Consider the following 18,726-nt stretch of genomic DNA (forward strand, 5'->3'; position numbering starts at 1 on the left):
ACCAAATAGCCCTACAATCTTTTCAAACTTCTCTTTGTCCAAGGGTTTTGTCAGGTCAGCCAACATGTCTTCTGAGTGCAGGTACTCCTTGCCGATGTTCTGTTGCTCTATGTGGTCCCGAATAAAATGGTGCCTTATATTAATATGTTTTGTTCTAGCACTAGTGACATCATTTTAGCTAGGTTAATGGCTCCTTTATTGTCACAGAAGATCGTTATTGGTTCCACTATTAAATTGGGTTCTATTTCACATATTAATGTTCTTAGCCATGATGCTTCCTGTGTGATGTAAGACAGCGCCACATACTCGACCTCTACGGTACTCAGTGCAAAAGTTTTTTGTTTTGACAGGACCATGAAATGAGGCCTCTCATTAATTTAAAGCAGTAGCCAGTAGTGCAGTGCCTATCTCCCAATTCGCACCCCCAGACTGCATCACTGTAGCCTTCTAGTTTTGCATTCCCTCCTCTATGGTATCTTAATTTGTTGTTTGAAGTTCCACTTAGGTATCGGAATATCCTTATCACAGCTTTCCAGTGCTTTTCCTTAGGGTCTCTGCAATATCTGCTCACTGTATTAGTGGCAAAACAATGTCGGTTCGTGACGTTTGAGACAAATATAACAGACTCCCTACTGCTTCTAAATATGGATCATTCTTATCACATTCCACAGCTGTCTCCTTTATATTTAACTTTACTCTTACTTCCATTGGAGTAGTTATGGGTTTACAATCAATCATGCAAAATTTCTTTAAGATTTTTTCTGTATCTGATGATTGATTTATTCTCAATTCTTGTCACTCTTCATCCTTAGTAATCTGCATACCTAAATAACGTTTAACTTCTCCCAAATCATGCACCTTAAACTTAGTTTGCAGCTTTTCTAAAAATTCTTATTTGACTTTCATTTTCAGCCAGGATAAAGAAGTCGTCCACCTATATTGCCATTATTATTATCCTTTCTCTTTCACTTTTATAGTACATACTGAGATCTGCCTTAGATTGCTTCATACTCATATTTATTAGAGTTTTATGTATACATCAATTCCAGCAATGTCCACTTTGTTTAAGTCCATAAATCCTTTTTTGCAAATGCCAAATCTTTTCCCTTTCCGATCTGGTTTTCATAGCATCTCTTGGTGGAATGACATATATCTCCTCCTCATATTTCCCATTTAAATATGCTGTTTTTACATCCATGTGATGAATTGTTAAGTTTCGTTTTGCTGCCAAGGCTAAAAGATATCTCAATGAGGCATACTTGACTAAGGGTGAAAAAGTTTCTTTGTAATCTACCCTTTGTTTTTGCGAATATCCTTTTATTACAAGCCATGCTTTATATCTTTGTGATGAATTTTCGGAGCTCTTCAAGGTGCTTACCCACCTTTCCTGTAATGGCTTCTTATCTGCTCGCATATTTACCCATTCAAAGGTTTCGTTCTGAGATAAAGATTCCAATTCTCTCTCCATCACTTCTTTCCATTCTTGAGAGTTTTGGCTGCTCATTGCTTTTTCTGCTGTTGCTGGCTCATCATTAAAAGGCTGGGTTGCATACCTTTCAAAATCCGGATATTCTTTAGGTTTTGATACGCAGGAAGAACGCCTTACATTGTTCTCTTCATTTTGTTTGTCCTCAAACTCATTGTCATCATAAATAGTCTCCATCTGCCTTTGACTGTCTTCTTCCTGTTCTTCACTTTCTCTTTCTTCACATAAGGTTTCACTTTTGGTACTATGTGCAGTTAACTTAGTAGTCTTGTCCTCTTTAGTAGTCTTGTCCTCTTCAGTGTCCTTTCTATTTTCAAAGAATACTAAATCTCTTGATTGTAACAATCCTTTTATTCAATGGATCCATTAATCGGTGGCCCTTTGAATTCTCACAGTAGCCTACAAAAAAATACTTTTCAGCTTTCAGGTCCCATTTTCCTCTTAACTGTTTTGGAATGTGCACCATTGCATCACACCCATGCTTTTGTAGGTAATATGTTGTTCAAATATATGGCCGTTGATACTGCCTATGCCCAGAAATCTTTTGATAATCCAGAATCAGTTATCATACTCCTTGCTTTTTCTACAATGGTCCTATTAGCCCTCTCAGCAACCCCATTTTGAGATGGGCTGTACCTTATGGTAGTTTGATGCCTGATTCCCATTTTTGCCAGAGGCGTTTTCAATTTCTGGTTAATATATTCTCTCCTTTATCAGACATGATGATCTTACCGTATTTACTCGAATCTAAGCCGCACTCGAATCTAAGCCGCACCTGAAAAATGAGACTCGAAATAAAGGAAAAAAAATTTCCCGAATCTAAGCTGCACCTGAAATTTGAGACTCGAAATTCAAGGGGAGAGAAAAGTTTTAGGCCGCACCTCCAAATCGAAACGAAGTTGGTCCATTGTAATATGAGACACAATGTAGGTCGAATGAATGACGATACAGCTACAGTAGTTTGGTTCGCGTCGTAAGCTTAGCAGTTAAGCTTTACCACGTAGCCATTGCTATGCGTCAGGCGCTCCGTCCGTATTTATACGGGCACCCTTCCTTTTTCACGTGCTTCGTCTGGTTTGAATCGATAGCTTATTTTGCTTTGATCTGATAAATGCCGTTTTCTTTGTTATAGGTGTTTGCGTCACTCTTAAGCTGAAAATGCATTACTGCACTGTGTCATGCATTGTTTGTCGCATTCTGATAGTGCGTGTTTATGGCCTGTCGCGGCTCGCGGCATGGCTTGCTTTTGTACGCGCTACCGCCGCGGACAATAAGAAAAAAGAAAAAAGAAAAAAAAAAAAAAAAAAAAAGAGAGGAATCGTCTCATTAGCGAAACAATGGCAAGAGACTGCTATTTGTTGTTACTTACACTGCTGCTTTCTTTGATAATGATCAACAAGAATCAAATAATAGACTGCGTATGATAGAACATGTTCTGAACGAGAGTTAGGCGAAAATTTTTCTCCGTTTGAAAATCTTTGCGGCCGCTTCTTTATTACATCAAATTCTGCACAGAAATTAGTCATCATCTTAGATTTAAAAATCTAGTCACTTGCCGTGCTTCATTTCTGACTGTAAGAATAGTACGAATATAAACATGACACGATACGTATATTCTTCTGCGTTTGCTGTTGTCTCACTCTAGTTTCGTAGTTTATTAGGCAGACAGGATTTAAATGAGATAGCAGCAAACACGAAAGAATACATGGCAAAATGTTTATATTCGTATTATTCTTATGGTGAAGAGAATACTGTATGTGATTCATATTTCATCAGGATCCTATTAAGCAACCATCTCTTCTCACAGATAGGAAAAAATTCAGAACGTAGAGTTGGTCATATTGACAAACATCCCAAACAGTCTTGCCAGTCAGATTTTCGTAATACACTGAAATTGTGCTACATTCGAAAATGAACAATACGGAATTTGTATTTACTTCGTTGGATAATGTATGAAAATGCAGTGGTCGAAAATCGCGGCGGAGAAAATAAGCTCGTCTTCCACTTGTTTTTTTTTTTTAATTTATTTACTGACGCAGAGGTTTTGGCGCCAGTATTTATCTTCGTGCCTACAATGCATGCCTGCGTAGCGCTACATATATTCGACGGCAGAAGTTAGTTGTGGCGGCACGTACCAACATTTTTCATAACTTCCGCTTGCTTTGCACTCGATTCTAAGCCGCAGGCGGTTTTTTGGATTACGAAAACTGGAAAAAAAGTGCGGCTTAGATTCGAGTAAATACGGTAATCTTCTTTCCCATCCACCTTTTGACCATATTACAATATTCCTCAAAAATGTCACTCACTTGGTCTTCGGAACTAAGAAAATAAACATGAGTATATCGTGAATAATCATCAATAAACATAAGAAAATAATGGCTCCCACCTATGGATTCGCACTCCATCAGGCCACATATATCTGTATGGATTAACTGTAAGACATCTGTAGACTTACTTTTACTAGTCTTAAAAGGTAGTCTTGCTTGTTTTCCTTTTGTGTATATCTCACAAGGGTCCTTGGTTACATTGTAATTTTGTATTCCTTTTACCTTATCCCTTATTGAAGACATACTCTTTCTATTTAGGTGCCCAAGCCTACGGTGCCATAAAAACCTTCTGCTGAGTATACTGAATGACTAACATTTCTATGTTTACTGTCAATGGTATCCAATTTAAAAATATCCCTTTCGTTACTTGCTGTAGTTATAGCTTCACCATTTTTGTTGATTACTCTTGCTCCATGCATATCAAAAATCTGTATTTCCCTTCTTGACAATTTCCCCTTCAGACACTAGGTTAGACGCAACATTTTTTACATAATGAACATCATGTGCTGTAACCATATCGGGTTCACCATTTACACTTACATGTAGGTTTAGTTTCTCAGCCGAATGACACTGAAGCTTGCTGCCATCAACAGTAGATATTCCCGTATGAGTCCTATCTTTAACACCATAAACAAAAGATTTGTCTTTAGCAATATGCATAGATGCACCTGAGTCTAAAATCCATTCCAGTTGATGATTACCCACATCTCCTAAAGAATAAAAACATGAGAGTGCCTTACCTTTATTATTGGTCCCTCTCTCTGGGCTATCAGCAACATACCTCTTTTGCTGCGTGTCTGACCTTGGGTTTACTTTTGCCCCACACTAAGATGCAATATGCCCCTTCTTCAGACATCTACAGCACCTCACTGATTTCTTCTTTTTGTTTTTGAATAAAGATCAGATGCAGTTTCTTTCTCCAATACGTGATAGCTTGAAGTACTCTTTACATCCTGTAGGATTTTCACTTTAACACTGTCACCCGTTATCGGTATATCTGAGCTTTCCAGCCTTATAATCATAGACGCATACCTTTTGGGCAGTCCTGCCAACAGTAGTGTCCCTATCCATTCGTCAGTAATCTCAAACCCCATGTTTCTGAGTCGGTTCAATGTGGCTATTATTTTGCTGACGTATTCGTCTACACTCTTGCATTTGTCCAGCTGAGTGGTAATTAACTCTTGTAATAATCCTACTTTCCTTGTAAGACCTCCATCCTCAATGCACTTTGTAATTTGTTCCAGAATTCTTTCACTGTTGCAGCTTTTTCAACGTGAACATAATTCACTGGGTCAACTAGTAATATCAACTTTGATTTTGCTTTCCTATCCTTACTTGACTAATTCTGATCTGTCAATTCCATTATCCCATCCACCACATCCCATAGGTTGTCTAAACGTAAATACACTTCTACTGCGAATTTCCACACTGCATAGTTTTCGTGACCCTTAAATCTGTCAATCTGCAGAAATGGGGCCGTGCTCATTTTAACAGTAACTTTGATCTTTCTTGACGGAAAGGATAATATCGAAGAATAATACGAAAGAGTTGCGTTCGTGTTGTAAGGATAACTCGTACTTCACGCAAGTGCACAACTTGGAACTTTTCCAATACTTTCTCACTATTATGTATATACTTATTCCAAATGCATCGCTGTTAGAGTCGACACAGGTGAAAAAGTAATAGTGAGTAAAACACATTTAGAGCCAGTAACTATATTTGCACTTCCAGGTAAAATACATTCAACACAACCAAGGAACATTTAATTACATACGTAAAACTCATTTGTTCACACAATTCCAACAACTTTGTTTCCTTGTTGAGGATTCAGAGAGCAATTCTGTTTACTGTTGCAAAGTTCTTCCATCAGGTGCTTTCATACATTATACAAGAAAACTCAGCAAGTTCAAAAGATAAATTATAATGTTTCTGAGTAGAACCTCCTTACCAACTACAACTTCCTATATTTTCATGTTTTGCAGGCTACTATGAATAAGCATCCTCCTGTTCTATGTAACCTTTGTTTTCAATAGACACTTAGCTTTGTCCCAAGTATTTAAGAGTGTTCTAATTTGTAAGCACTGGTATCAGGTATGACATGAATTCAGTTACTTTTCTACATTGCACTTTTTTGCTCCTACATGATTAATACCATAATATTCTTGTGTGTTGGTAGCATTTTTTACAGTCTGATACTAGTTCCACTCTTGAGCATTTTAGGGGTACCATGCAGCTCTTAAAATTGAAATGCAAATGTAAGAATTCGCAATTTAAACTCTGTGTTTCAGTTGTCTATCAGGAGTCTGAGAATACAGCAGTGTTCTGATATCACTAGAATAGTTTTATGTGACATCATAATATTTTTGTGATACAAAACATGTAGTCAACATTGTTTCACATTCTCTATTCTTAAAGAAAACAGATAATGCTTCAAATTTAGGAAGTAAAATACGAGTACTGTAAAATTTGTCTGATAGGTGTGTCATAGCAGCTAGTGAGGTGTAGTTGCAGAAATGTTTGGAAACATAAGGTGTTATTCTGCTAAATATTTCTTAGATATGTGTATTTAAATGTTAAATGCAATCTGTGAGCCTCAGAGTTACTTTTGTTGGGTTTTAGTTACTACTAATATCTAATAAACTAAATGGCTGTATAAGTCATTTCTAACTGGATACATTCTGTTTAAGGTTGATGCAGGAGAAGGGAAGAACAGCTTACTCGTGTTTTTCAAGATTCAGCCAGATGTTATTACGCCTGACAACATCTATGAGACAATATCCATGACAACTGTAGCCAGTTCACCTTTAGTCACATTTTATTATACTATTAAGGAAGTATATACTCCAATTTTATTACAGGTATGTGTTACAATTGTAATACAAGTCATTTTGTGTTCTCACAGCTGTTAGTGAAACTATAGACCACGTGTAAGTGATTGATGAATGTAAGGTTACAGTCTGTTATTTTTTTTGTGGTCTTCGGTGTAAATAAAATTATTTTTTTATTGATAGAGACATGTAAAAGTACAAGAAAGTATCCTGAATTTTGGAAGTATTAGTTACTTTCTTGGAGAGGAAAGAAGGATAGGCTATGGATGGTTTAAAAAGGAAGGGCGTTTCATTTGGACCCCCAAAATCTACATATACGTAAATATTCTGCAGGCCACCCTATTGTGCATGGCAGAGGGTACATTATATCACCAATAGTCATTTCCTTTCCTGTTTGGCTCATAAATGGGGCAAGGAAGGGAAAAATGACTGTCTATATATGTTCATGTGAACAATAATTTTTCTTATCTTGTCTTTGTGGTCATTATGCAGAATGTAAGTTTGTGACAGTAGAATTGTTCTGCATTCAGCTGTGGGCTAACCTGTTGCGAGATCAAATGGAGGCTCAACCTTTGCTATGTGCGGGTTCCTCAGCTGACTGCAGAATGATTCTACAGCCACCAGTTTAACATTTTGCATAGGGAACATGAAGACAAGGTAGAGAAATTAGGGCTCATATGGAGGCATATCAATAGTGGTTCTTCCCTCACTTCATTGCCTGTTGAAGAGGAAAGGAAATGACTACCAGATGCTATTCACAGTGAGACAGTACAATATGCAATAAAACGCGTTGCAGTTACGGTCGTGTGACACTACACTTATCGATGCGACACTTGTGTTTCCAGTGGGATGATACTGTGCGTGGTACAATACGTGATGTGGCTCACCGTACGACAAGCAACAAGGCAGCATGAATCACCTTTCTGTTTGAGTTTCGTCCGCAATCATGAGCTCTTCTGGAGAGGACATTGTTGTGTCTTATCATTACTTAAAGCTCAAAAAACTGAAAAAGAAAAGGAAGTACTGGGTACACCCATACAATGCTATAAATATCCACTGTAGTTCAGCTGTGACTTCTCATCTGGTCTCTGAACACAAAAAATTCCACATCTTCTTCAGGATGAGTCCAGACAGTTTCCACATTTTGTGGAGCAATTAATGTCAGGGACTCTGACAAATGTTTGAATTGCTATTTCTCCTGCTTCTACTCATTACAATAAGGTTAGTTGGTGAAAGTGTATAAATGACGTTAAAAATTCCAGCACGAAAAGTTTAATTTTTGTAAGGTTACCTAGTGTGGTACTTTATTCAGTTTGTCACATGTGTTAATAATGGTTACAAATTAATAAACCTAGGATAGTATTTCTACAACTGTTCAGTTCTGCAAATTGGTAAATGATTCATCTTGGGAAGTATTTGGAAGAAACATTGCTGGATTTGAAGTGGGGTCAGTCATCATCACTGGTGTAGCCTTGGGTGGTGAACTCTGTGTGTAATGGTAGGCAGTGTATTTGAAGAAATGGAAGAAACCTATAATGATAAGAAAAATCCTGATGTGACCTTCTTAGATTCATCCAGCTGTTGGTTCAGAAGTAACAGGAATTTAGCTTAACACCTGTCACAAAATTTCTTGAAATCAGGGAGCAAAGACTGAAAAAAAAAAAAAATCTAGTCAATTGATGACTCCCGGTGTCTTCTCATTTCAGAGAGTTTTTCATTTTGGACTTTGGCTTGTATTGGCAGCATACAAAGAAGAAAAACACGGGCAATTCCACATTCCCCACAGCAGCCATAGGAGATGGCAATAAAGTTGCTGCCAACATTGTTGCAGATAACCGCCAATATATTTTGTGCGTTTTGTCAAGAAGGGAAAAGAGGTATTTCTCTCCTTCCACCATTAAAAGCCACTTCAAAATATTAGGTATATTTTGTATGAAGCAGTTTCTGAACTAAAACTCACCAAAAGTAACCCGACCAGCGACTACATTCTTCTCTACAAACTTTCCAAAATATGTTCACTGGTTTACTTACTTGTGAAGTATCACAATAACTATGAGCCATAACAAAAAGAAAATCAGTTCATTAAAAAAGTGTGATGTCACACTTATCGATGACTTGAAATTTCCTGTGCTGTGTATTGTATGCCACAAGGTGTATGGATCAACCAGCAGTCCATATTGTGCCACACAATTCAACAGAAATACATGTTGTTTGTCCCAGGATGAACCAGTTGAATCACTTCAACTATATTTCTATGTGCTGTGCCAGTGTGAATTGCTCCTGTGGCATATCGTGAGTTGCATCTCTATCATGCTGCATACTGCACCGCCTCACTAGGAACTGCTTTGTTGTGGTACAAGATATCCTCCATCATATGGTGGCTTCCGGGGTATGTATGTGGATGTAGATGTAGATTGTGGCTCTGAGTGACTTACCCTTCCTTTTTAACCATTCCCAATGAATTCTTCTTTCCTCTCCAAGGAAGTGACTAAGAGCACCAAAAACTAGAATACTTTCTTGTATTTTCCCTTATCTGTATTGACAGTACTCAGAATTTGGTCTCCTGAAGGTAAGTACTGACAAGTGATTCTTTTTCATAATTTTATAGTTTTCTCAAATGAGTTTTCCTTTTGACAGAATCACTTTTCTGTTTCGCTTAATGATTAAAAAAGCCTTTTTTGTATTACAGATAATCACATAAATTTCCTTTGTAACACTAGAGTAAAGGTGCTGCTACCAATTGCTGTAAGTGACATAAGGCCAAGTGAAAAGTCTCTGATGCATTGTCTTTTCAAACTGGGAAAAAAAGGTCAATTCTACATTGAGAAAGTCAGTAGACGTTATAGTTACACAAGTTGAAAGTTCCCAGTACAAGCATACTTAAAACATGAGGAATTCAGCTACCGATGTCTGAGACGAATTGGAACAAGCTTTCAACCACAGAAATTTCAAATAGTGTAGTAGCCTTACTAAAAGACGAACAAGATTTCAACCACAGAAATTTCATATAGTGTAATAGCCTTACTAAAAGACTTTATTCTGTTTTAGAATCATCCAAAACTTTTGAATACTGTTTCAACAATGTTATATCAGTAGTTTGTAAATTAAGAGATATTAAATTTAAAGTCAATGATGAGTGGCTCAGTTTGCCTGAAGCTTACAAGCCAGTGATTTTGGGAATCAAAGGCTCAGGAATAAGGATATGTGGATAGCCTGTGTCTGTCCAAATGTTCATTAGAGTATTGTGTAAAAATTCAAAGTAAATCACTCAAGAACTTTTCGAGGTAGTTGGTAACAACATTTCCCCTTTATATATTACTTATATCTTTATATACTATACATATTAAAAATACATGTCCATCTGAATGTTCATTAGAATATCATGTAAAAATTTGAAGTTAACTAAATAAGCACTTTTTGAGATTTCTGGTAACAGCGTTTAGCTTTCTATGTTATATTTGTATATTATATATATTAAAACAAGCATGTGGTCTATCTGTGTCTCCAAATGATCATTAGAATGTTGTGTAAAAATTTTGAAGTAAACCGGTCAAGAACTTTTTGAGCTTTTTGGTGACAATGCGTCCCCTTTGTATGTTACACATACAGGATGTTTCAAAAAGAATACAAATGTTACAAAGTATTATGTAGTCAAAACTATCGATCATTGTGCCATGTCTAGTGGAGAAAATAATACATTGAGTAACTTGTATCCAGTGCTGCTAGATGTCTATTGCCGTGCTGGCTGCTGTGTAAGAACACAAGAACACGTGAATACCCTAACTTTGGACACTTTACAGATTTATTAGTTGTTTTTCTTTGAATGCTGATAATTGTAAGTTAGATGCAGTAATCTGAAACAACAGCATGTAATTCTACCATGCTATGCTACTTTACTATTCTTCTAGACACCGTGGAGGTTGGCAGACATTAATCCCCATTTGTTTGGCATAAATTCCACTAGATGGTAGCGCAATCCTCAGGTACACCAATCCACTCTCTATACAGTAAAACTGGATTGGATGTCAGTATATATTATAGTCATAATGACAGTAAAACCTATTTGTGGGTTTCGAAATGAATTATAGTATATTAAATTTTGCATTTTTTCATAAAATAACAGTTTTATTTTCCTAACCGGAGAGTGGACCAGTCTAGTAGTAATCAAGTGAGTAGCAACTCATAATATTGTTACATTCCATTCTGTACTTTCCATTGTTTGATTTTAACATTACACAGGTTGTCATTTCTTCAATCTTATTTTTCAGTATCAACAAAATATTTGCACACAACATATCGCATGATATCCATGATACTGATGCGATGTATTAAATTCTGCATTTTTTCATAAAATAACCGTTTTATTTTCCTAACTGGAAAGTGGACCAGGAAGAAGCAGGGCAGCAAGAAGCATTCATTTTCACTCTAATACTGCAATCCTTTGTTTATCATGAGAAAGCTACTGAGTACATCATTCCATGACTGTCTACTCATGTTAATCCACTTACTTCATGTTTACTATCTACTGATACATTCTGACTTCGCGATATTGTGTCATACAAGTGTCATCATCAACTATAAACAGTGTACTTTAGTGTCGGTGACTTATTGTTCCTTTTGCTATGTGATATCACTCTTGTGTACACTGTTGTGCATGAATATATATTTCCATTCGGTAGCATAAGGCCTAAGTTCAACTTTTTTCTACATCTGTCATGCTGTAGCTTTTTCATACACACATTCACACCATAACAGTCACACATATATTTATACATATAATTATATTTAAAAAGAAAGATGATGAGACTTACCAAACAAAAGCGCTGGCAGGTCGATAGACACACAAACAAACACAAACATACACACAAAATCTAGCTTTCGCAACCAACGGTTGCCTCGTCAGGAAAGAGGGAAGGAGAAGGAGAGACAAAAGGATATGGGTTTTAAGGGAGAGGGTAAGGAGTCATTCCAATCCCGGGAGCGGAAAGACTTACCTTAAGGGGAAAAAAGGACAGGTATACACTCGCACACACACACATATCCATCCATACATACAAGACACAAGCAGACATTTGTAAAGGCAAAGAGTTTGAGCAGAGAACCCCAAAAGTGCCCCACTTGTGACAGGATACTTTCCGGGACTGGATCAGATTCTGAATGTGGCTCTCCAGCAGGGATACGACTTCCTCAAATCCTGCCCTGAAATGAGATCCATCCTTCATGAAATCCTCCCCACTCCACCAAGAGTGTCTTTCCGCCGTCCACCCAACCTTCGTAACCTCTTAGTTCATCCCTATGAAATCCCCAAACCACCTTCCCTACCCTCTGGCTCCTACCCCTGTAACCGTCCCCGGTGTAAAACCTGTCCCATGCACCCTCCCACCACCACCTATTCCAGTCCTGTAACCCGGAAGGTGTACACGATCAAAGGCAGAGCCACGTGTGAAAGCACCCACGTGATTTACCAACTGACCTGCCTACACTGTGAAGCGTTCTATGTGGGAATGACCAGCAACAAACTGTCCATTCGCATTAATGGACACAGGCAGACAGTGTTTGTTGGTAATGAGGATCACCCTGTGGCTAAACATGCCTTGGTGCACGGCCAGCACATCTTGGCACAGTGTTACACCGTCCGGGTTATCTGGATACTTCCCACTAACACCAACCTGTCAGAACTCCGGAGATGGGAACTTGCCCTTCAGCATATCCTCTCTTCTCGCTATCCGCCAGGCCTCAATCTCCGCTAATTCTTAATTTCAATCTGCCGCCGCTCATACCTCACCTGTCTTTCAACATCATCTTTGCCTCTGTACTTCCGTCCCGACTGACATCTCTGCTCAAACTCTTTGCCTTTACAAATGTCTGCTTGTGTCTTGTATGTATGGATGGATATGTGTGTGTGTGCGAGTGTATACCTGTCCTTTTTTCCCCTTAAGGTAAGTCTTTCCGCTCCCGGGATTGGAATGACTCCTTACCCTCTCCCTTAAAACCCATATCCTTTTGTCTCTCCTTCTCCTTCCCTCTTTCCTGACGAGGCAACCGTTGGTTGCGAAAGCTAGATTTTGTGTGTATGTTTGTGTTTGTTTGTGTGTCTATCGACCTGCCAGCGCTTTTGTTTGGTAAGTCTCATCATCTTTCTTTTTAAATATATTTTTCCCACGTGGAATGTTTCCCTCTATTATATTCATATACATATAATTATTTATTTTTGGTGCAGCCCTTACATTTCGGTACCCAATTTCTAACTATTGTGTTCCCTGTTTTACCCAGGATGGGATTCTGTATCGTTTGCTGTAAGGACACTTAAATACTAATGTAAACCTAAGTGCATAGTTGCTCACTGGCTACTAATACATCACACTTTCAATATTCATATATTTACTTTCTATCAGTTCGCAGTTCATCCTTTATCAGTTTTTTAATGAGTTGTAAGGGGGTACATGCTTGACCTGTGTTTGTTGTTTTGACTTTCCTTTTTGCACCTGGAAAGAAAAGTATTGTCATAGGCGGGGCACCATCCTATCTCTCAAAGTATATTCAAGACTTAGTTTATATTCCTTCATTTCTCATGTAGATATCCCCTTTCCTGGAGCATGTAAATAGCCACTTGTGTCAATATAAATAGCGTGTACATAGTATCATAGTGTGTAGCTAGTTTGCAGTAGGTATGTTTTACTGCATCATCTGTAGACACACACACACACACACACACACACACACACACATACATAGCTTAGTTCTTCCTAATTTCTTAATCTTAGTTTAATTCTGCAGTGTAGATATTTTATTTTCTTAGGAGTCAACTCTATAATTCCTCTAAGTGTATATTGTTTGGCGTTTGTTTGCTAAGATGTGATCACCGTCTGGTGGCAATCCATTGACTTACACTGTGCTGTGTGCATGCGTGGAGGTTGTCAACCTTAAAGCTAGCAACTGCAAGTGCACAGTTCTGTCCTCAGTCCACTTCGCCACTTCGGTGTGCTGCGTCTCAATCATATGCCTATTGTGTGTTTAAACAATACAGTGTCAAATTAAATAATTTCTCGCACTTGTTGAGGGTAATGTTTTCTTAGCTTCTCTGACTCATAAACATACAATGAAATCTTACATAACTAAAGCTTACATCCTAATAACACAACACACATGAAATAGGCAAAATGAAATCTTTCCATAATACTAATCATCAACCATAATAAGTATATTCAAGTGAACAGTATGTCATCTCTTACATACATTGCTCCAAGCCATGCTTGATCAGTGTCAAACTATGTTGAGTGCACAAAACATTTGCATGAGTAGAGCCCTTTTTCCTTTCCACTGTTCAAGTATACTAACTTATAGGCTCCTGGGTGAGGGATTTTTGATATAACAAATGGCCCTCCCTACAGAAATTGCTACTTGCAATTTAACTTACCGTAGTTTGTCAATTTTGGATGAGTCCTGAGGAGTACTTGTTGTCCTACATGGTAGTCCTAATTTCTTATCATACAACTGTTTTCTGTATTCTATCTTTTCTTCGGAGCTAACCAGTGCCCTATGTATTTTCTCTTCTTGCAATATTTCCTTCCTAGGGACCTGGGGTAGAGGTTGTTTCCAATATTCTACTTACCTTTCGTCAAACAACAGTTGCATGGATGTACAGCTGGTTGATCTGTGGGGGAGATTAACAACTTGCTGGAATGGGGTAACATATTCGATTCACATTATGTGTTTGTGAGTGGCCTAAGTCCGGATAAATCTGTTAAATTCCTTGAATGTCCTCTCAGTGGGACTTGCTTCTGAGTGAAACCTGGATACAAGTATATGTTTAATGTTGTGAGTGTTCATGAACTCTTTTGAGCATAGCCTGTAAAGTATGATGCATTGTCCATCATCAGCATTTCTGGCTTGCCTGCTCTGGGTAGATAATACATTGTAATTCTTCTGACGATTGTGCTCACAGTCACTGACCCATAGCATATGATTTCATATACTTGGAGAAAACATCATACAGAGCAGCAACATATCTTACACCTTCTTTTCTTTGTGGATACTGTCCAGCCGCATCCAAGGAAACTATCTCCAAGGGTCTTTTAGGTAATATCAGGTGTAGTTCAATTAGTTTTGAGTTATTTGTATGTTTATCCTTCTGACAATCAACCCAGTTCTGTATTACATGCAGAACTTTTCGTTTTAAATTTAGTTAGTAATAATAAGTGCTTATCTTACTAAGGCATTTGGAGATGCCGTAGCATCCCCAAACAGTGTTAGTATGTAATATAAAGCTGTTAATGTGATCTTCTGGTAAACAGGCACCCCACTGGCTCTGCTCTGGGTGGTATCGGTGAAATGATACACCTTGGTAAATAATAATAATAAAAAAAATTTCAACCTGTCATCATTATTCAGCAGCAGTTTTAACCTTACCTTTTGCCATCTGGGATCCTTCTGCTGTAGTTGCTCCATGAAATATTCTGATGTAGTATGGCTCCTGTGTTTTACTTTTCATCAACAAAACCCTAATTTCTGAATAGTTCTCCATGAATTCCAAGAATTCATGTAGACCTAGTGGAAGCCTTGTTATGGCATCAGCAATTACATTTTGATTAGCTTTGATACATACAGTTTCAGAATCAAATACCTTTGAAGACAAACACCACCTAGTGATCCTCTCATGTAAGAGTTTACAAGTGAGAAGGAAGAACAAAGACTGATGGTGACAATACACCTTTTTAAGCTTTCCCCAACTTTTGTAACACATGTATTACTGCAAGAGCTTCCAATTTGGTCATGGAATAAGCTTGTTCAGCTTCAGATGGGGTCCTGCTAGCAGAACTAATGGGTCAGCTCCCCATTCGTGTCAGTGATTTGGAATAAACAAGTGCCCAGGCCTTGGGAGTATGCGTCTGTACACAGACAAAACTCCTGCATCATGTCAGGATGATGTAAGATTTTGGTGCTCAAAAGAGCTTCTGTAATGTTGTCAAAATCAGTTTGCCATTGCTTGGTGCATAACCAGGGTGGTTTCTCCATAGAAGATTCAATACAGCATCACCGTTTAAAAGCTTCTGTGGTATAAACTTTCTGAAGAAAGATACTAATCCAAGATGCTCTTCAACTGTTTCTTATTTTGAGGCACAGGACAGTTTCTGATAGCATTGAGCTTCTTAGGGTCTGGAAGTATGCCTTGAAATGATATGTGTCCCAGGAATTTAACCCTTTCCATACTGAAATGTGGCTTCATTAGGTTGGCTGTGACTCCGTATTCTGAAAATGTGTACAAGACTTGAGCAAAGAGCTTTAAGTGTTCTGACCACATGGAGGTAGCAGTCGGTAAACCATCTACATTCACAGTGGTTCTGCTTAAGAATTCAGGTCCTAAGATAGATCTAAGCAGAAATAAATATGCCTGCACTGACATTTAAACCAAAGGGGATAATGCAGAACTCGTAACTTCTGCTCCCACATACAAAGGCATACAACATGATTATCTTCATGTTGAGTACTTTGCCAGTACAAGGCTTGGAGATCTATTATAGTGATGTAGTTTATGGAATTTTAGAAGTGTTTCTTCCAGGTTGTCATGCTGCGTGCTGACAGAAACAATAGTTTTATTTATTCCTTGTGCATCAAGCCCAAGGCGGACACTACTGTCTGATTTGCTAATGACCAAAATGGGCCTGCAGTATGGAGATAAGCAAGGTTGTATTATTTCTCAGTTTAGCATTCTATTGATCTCTTTTCTCACAGCCTCCTTCTTGGCCCACGGAATGGGGTAAGACAAAAAGCAGAAGGCTTTGTGTGGGTACATCTCCATTATGTATTTGTATCCCTTGATTGTGTCAGTGCATCATTAAACAATATGAGCACAACATATTAAAAGTGTGTGCAGTTCTTCCTTTTGTTCTTGCATAAGACACACTGACTCACTTTCTTGGCATGCACAATCTAAGGGCCTGTTTACTGTTCCTTGATTGCACAATTCCCTGTGTGTTTACAAACATGCTGGTAGGATAGAAGAATTGTATTTGAACATCAGGAGTGTGTTCTGGTTTGCTTTCTCTGGCATTTCACTTGACTAGGTCTACAAAGTATTTTTGGGCGTTCACAACAAAATGACACTGTGGCGGCAGCACCGTCCAACGCACGAAGGGCTGAACTACGGCACTGCCGACACAAGTAGGGGCAGCTGTACCGTTACGCAGAATTTCGGCAACGGTGTGTCGCACACCGGACCGCACGGGGACAAAGCAGGCGACCAGTGCGAGCTAGTCGACGCGACGCGACACACGTCTCCCCAGTTTTTCCGCCGCGGACCACGTGCGTCGAGTCAATGCGACTCCGCCGTAAACGCGTATGCGCGGTTGTAAACGCAGTCGCCGTTAAATTGTCTTTCGCTTCTTCGCGGACGTTACGGCGTCTCCGGTCGCGCCAAGAGCAGAACATTCTGTGACGCGGCCTTTTGTCTCGCTCGATCCACGCGGTCGCGCCACGGTTCGTCACTGGAGTGTACACCCTCCGGGATCGGTGACCGAGCCGTGCCGCCAGTGCAACGCGCCTGTATAGACGGACATTAGCGAGGTATATTATTTGTCATTTTGTAACGGTAGGAAAAATAAATGTGTCCTGTCCAGAAACCGCTTTACTCGTTATTGCTAGAAAGCCTCTCTCTCCCTTGAGCATAGTGCGTGGGCGCGGCGATAAAGCCGGTTCACTGCACATGAGAGACTGTAAGCGGAGATACAACACGTCTCCGCTTCACTGGTGACCCCGACGTGATCTGAGGCTTAAAAAAAAAAAAAAAACACGTGGTGACGAACGTTCGCCGGTACGAGAGACGTGGAACCGCAAGTAGGCTTGCTCGTATTCGCCCTCGCCGAACAGTGCTCCGTAGTAAAATTTTTTTTGAACTAACTTTTTTTTGTATTGTTTTTGTGCGCATATGTTTTGATCGCAGACTGCTTAGTGTTATTTTTTTTCCGTGTTTCCCTTGTGTTATTTTCACTGTTTACTTTCCCCTTGTACGAGGATTCGACTCTGAACTAAGATGGCGACACTAGAGGAGTTGCGAAAGACCGTCGAAGAACTGCTCGCACGCAACACGAGGCTAGAGAGTGAGCTACAGGCACGGACTACACGCGCGGACGCCGCGCAGCCACAGACAGCTCAGGACAATGTTGGCGCGCAAATCCCCGCCACACCGACGCCTACTACGACCACCGGAATGCCGACAAGCGCTGGACGGGCATTGATCAGGCTGCCTCCCTTTTGGCCACGCGACCCTGTAATGTGGTTCAGCCAGGTTGAGGCGGTATTTATGAGCAACCACGTGACCTGCGACCTGGCGAAATTTGGGCACGTAGTGAGCCAGCTGGACCAGAACTATGCGGCCGAAGTGCGCGATATAATCACCGCCCCGCCGACGCAGTCAAGCTACAAACGGCTCAAGGAAGAGCTGATCCGCTGATCCGGCGGATTTCGTCGTCAGAGGAACAGCGAGTGCACCAACTGCTGCGGCAAGGGGAATGCGGCGATCGGAGGCCCTTGCAGTTCCTGCGACACTTGCGGAGCCTCGCGCAGTCCGACATGGTGCCAGATTCGCTGTTATGCACTATCTGGGTGCGCAGCCTCCCAGCTCAGGTGCAGGCAGTGATAGCCGCACAGACGGAGATGCAGTTGGACGCCGTCGCTAACTTGGCCGACAGGGTGCACGACGCGCTGACAACGGCGCCTAGCACCGCAGCTGCGGCAGTTTACGACTCCGTCCCCCCACCTCAGTGGCGGCCAGCGCCTCCCGCACCCGCACAGGATGCCGACCTGCACCAGCTAGTGCAACACTTGACCGCACAGGTGGCAGCTCTCTCGACGCAAGTCAAACGGTTGGCACGCTCGCAGCAAGAGGGCAGCATGCGCCGCAGCGGCAGCAGACCGGGTGACAGGCGGCGCGGCTCGCGCAGCTGGCAACGCAGCAACAGCCGCTCCAACGGTACCCCGCCGACGTCGCAGCACGCACAAAGCGGCTACTGCTGGTACCACGCCCGCTTCGGCAATGAAGCAACCAGGTGCCGCGCTCCTTGCTCGCACCCAAACGCCAGCTGCGACC

At 40.2% G+C, this 18,726-nt stretch overlaps 1 protein-coding gene across 1 annotated transcript in view; it reads left to right on the plus strand.

The window, feature by feature from the left end:
* LOC126161973 (cytoplasmic dynein 2 heavy chain 1-like) overlaps positions 1-18,726 on the plus strand; it is a 101,611-nt gene that overhangs the window by 57,884 nt on the left and 25,001 nt on the right. Inside the window, exon 4 of the mRNA XM_049918164.1 lies at positions 6,501-6,671. Coding sequence (XP_049774121.1) covers positions 6,501-6,671 — 171 coding nt within the window. The remainder of the gene's footprint in view (positions 1-6,500; positions 6,672-18,726) is intronic.

This window comes from Schistocerca cancellata, chromosome 2 (assembly GCF_023864275.1).
Source record: "Schistocerca cancellata isolate TAMUIC-IGC-003103 chromosome 2, iqSchCanc2.1, whole genome shotgun sequence".
NCBI lineage: Eukaryota > Metazoa > Arthropoda > Insecta > Orthoptera > Acrididae > Schistocerca > Schistocerca cancellata.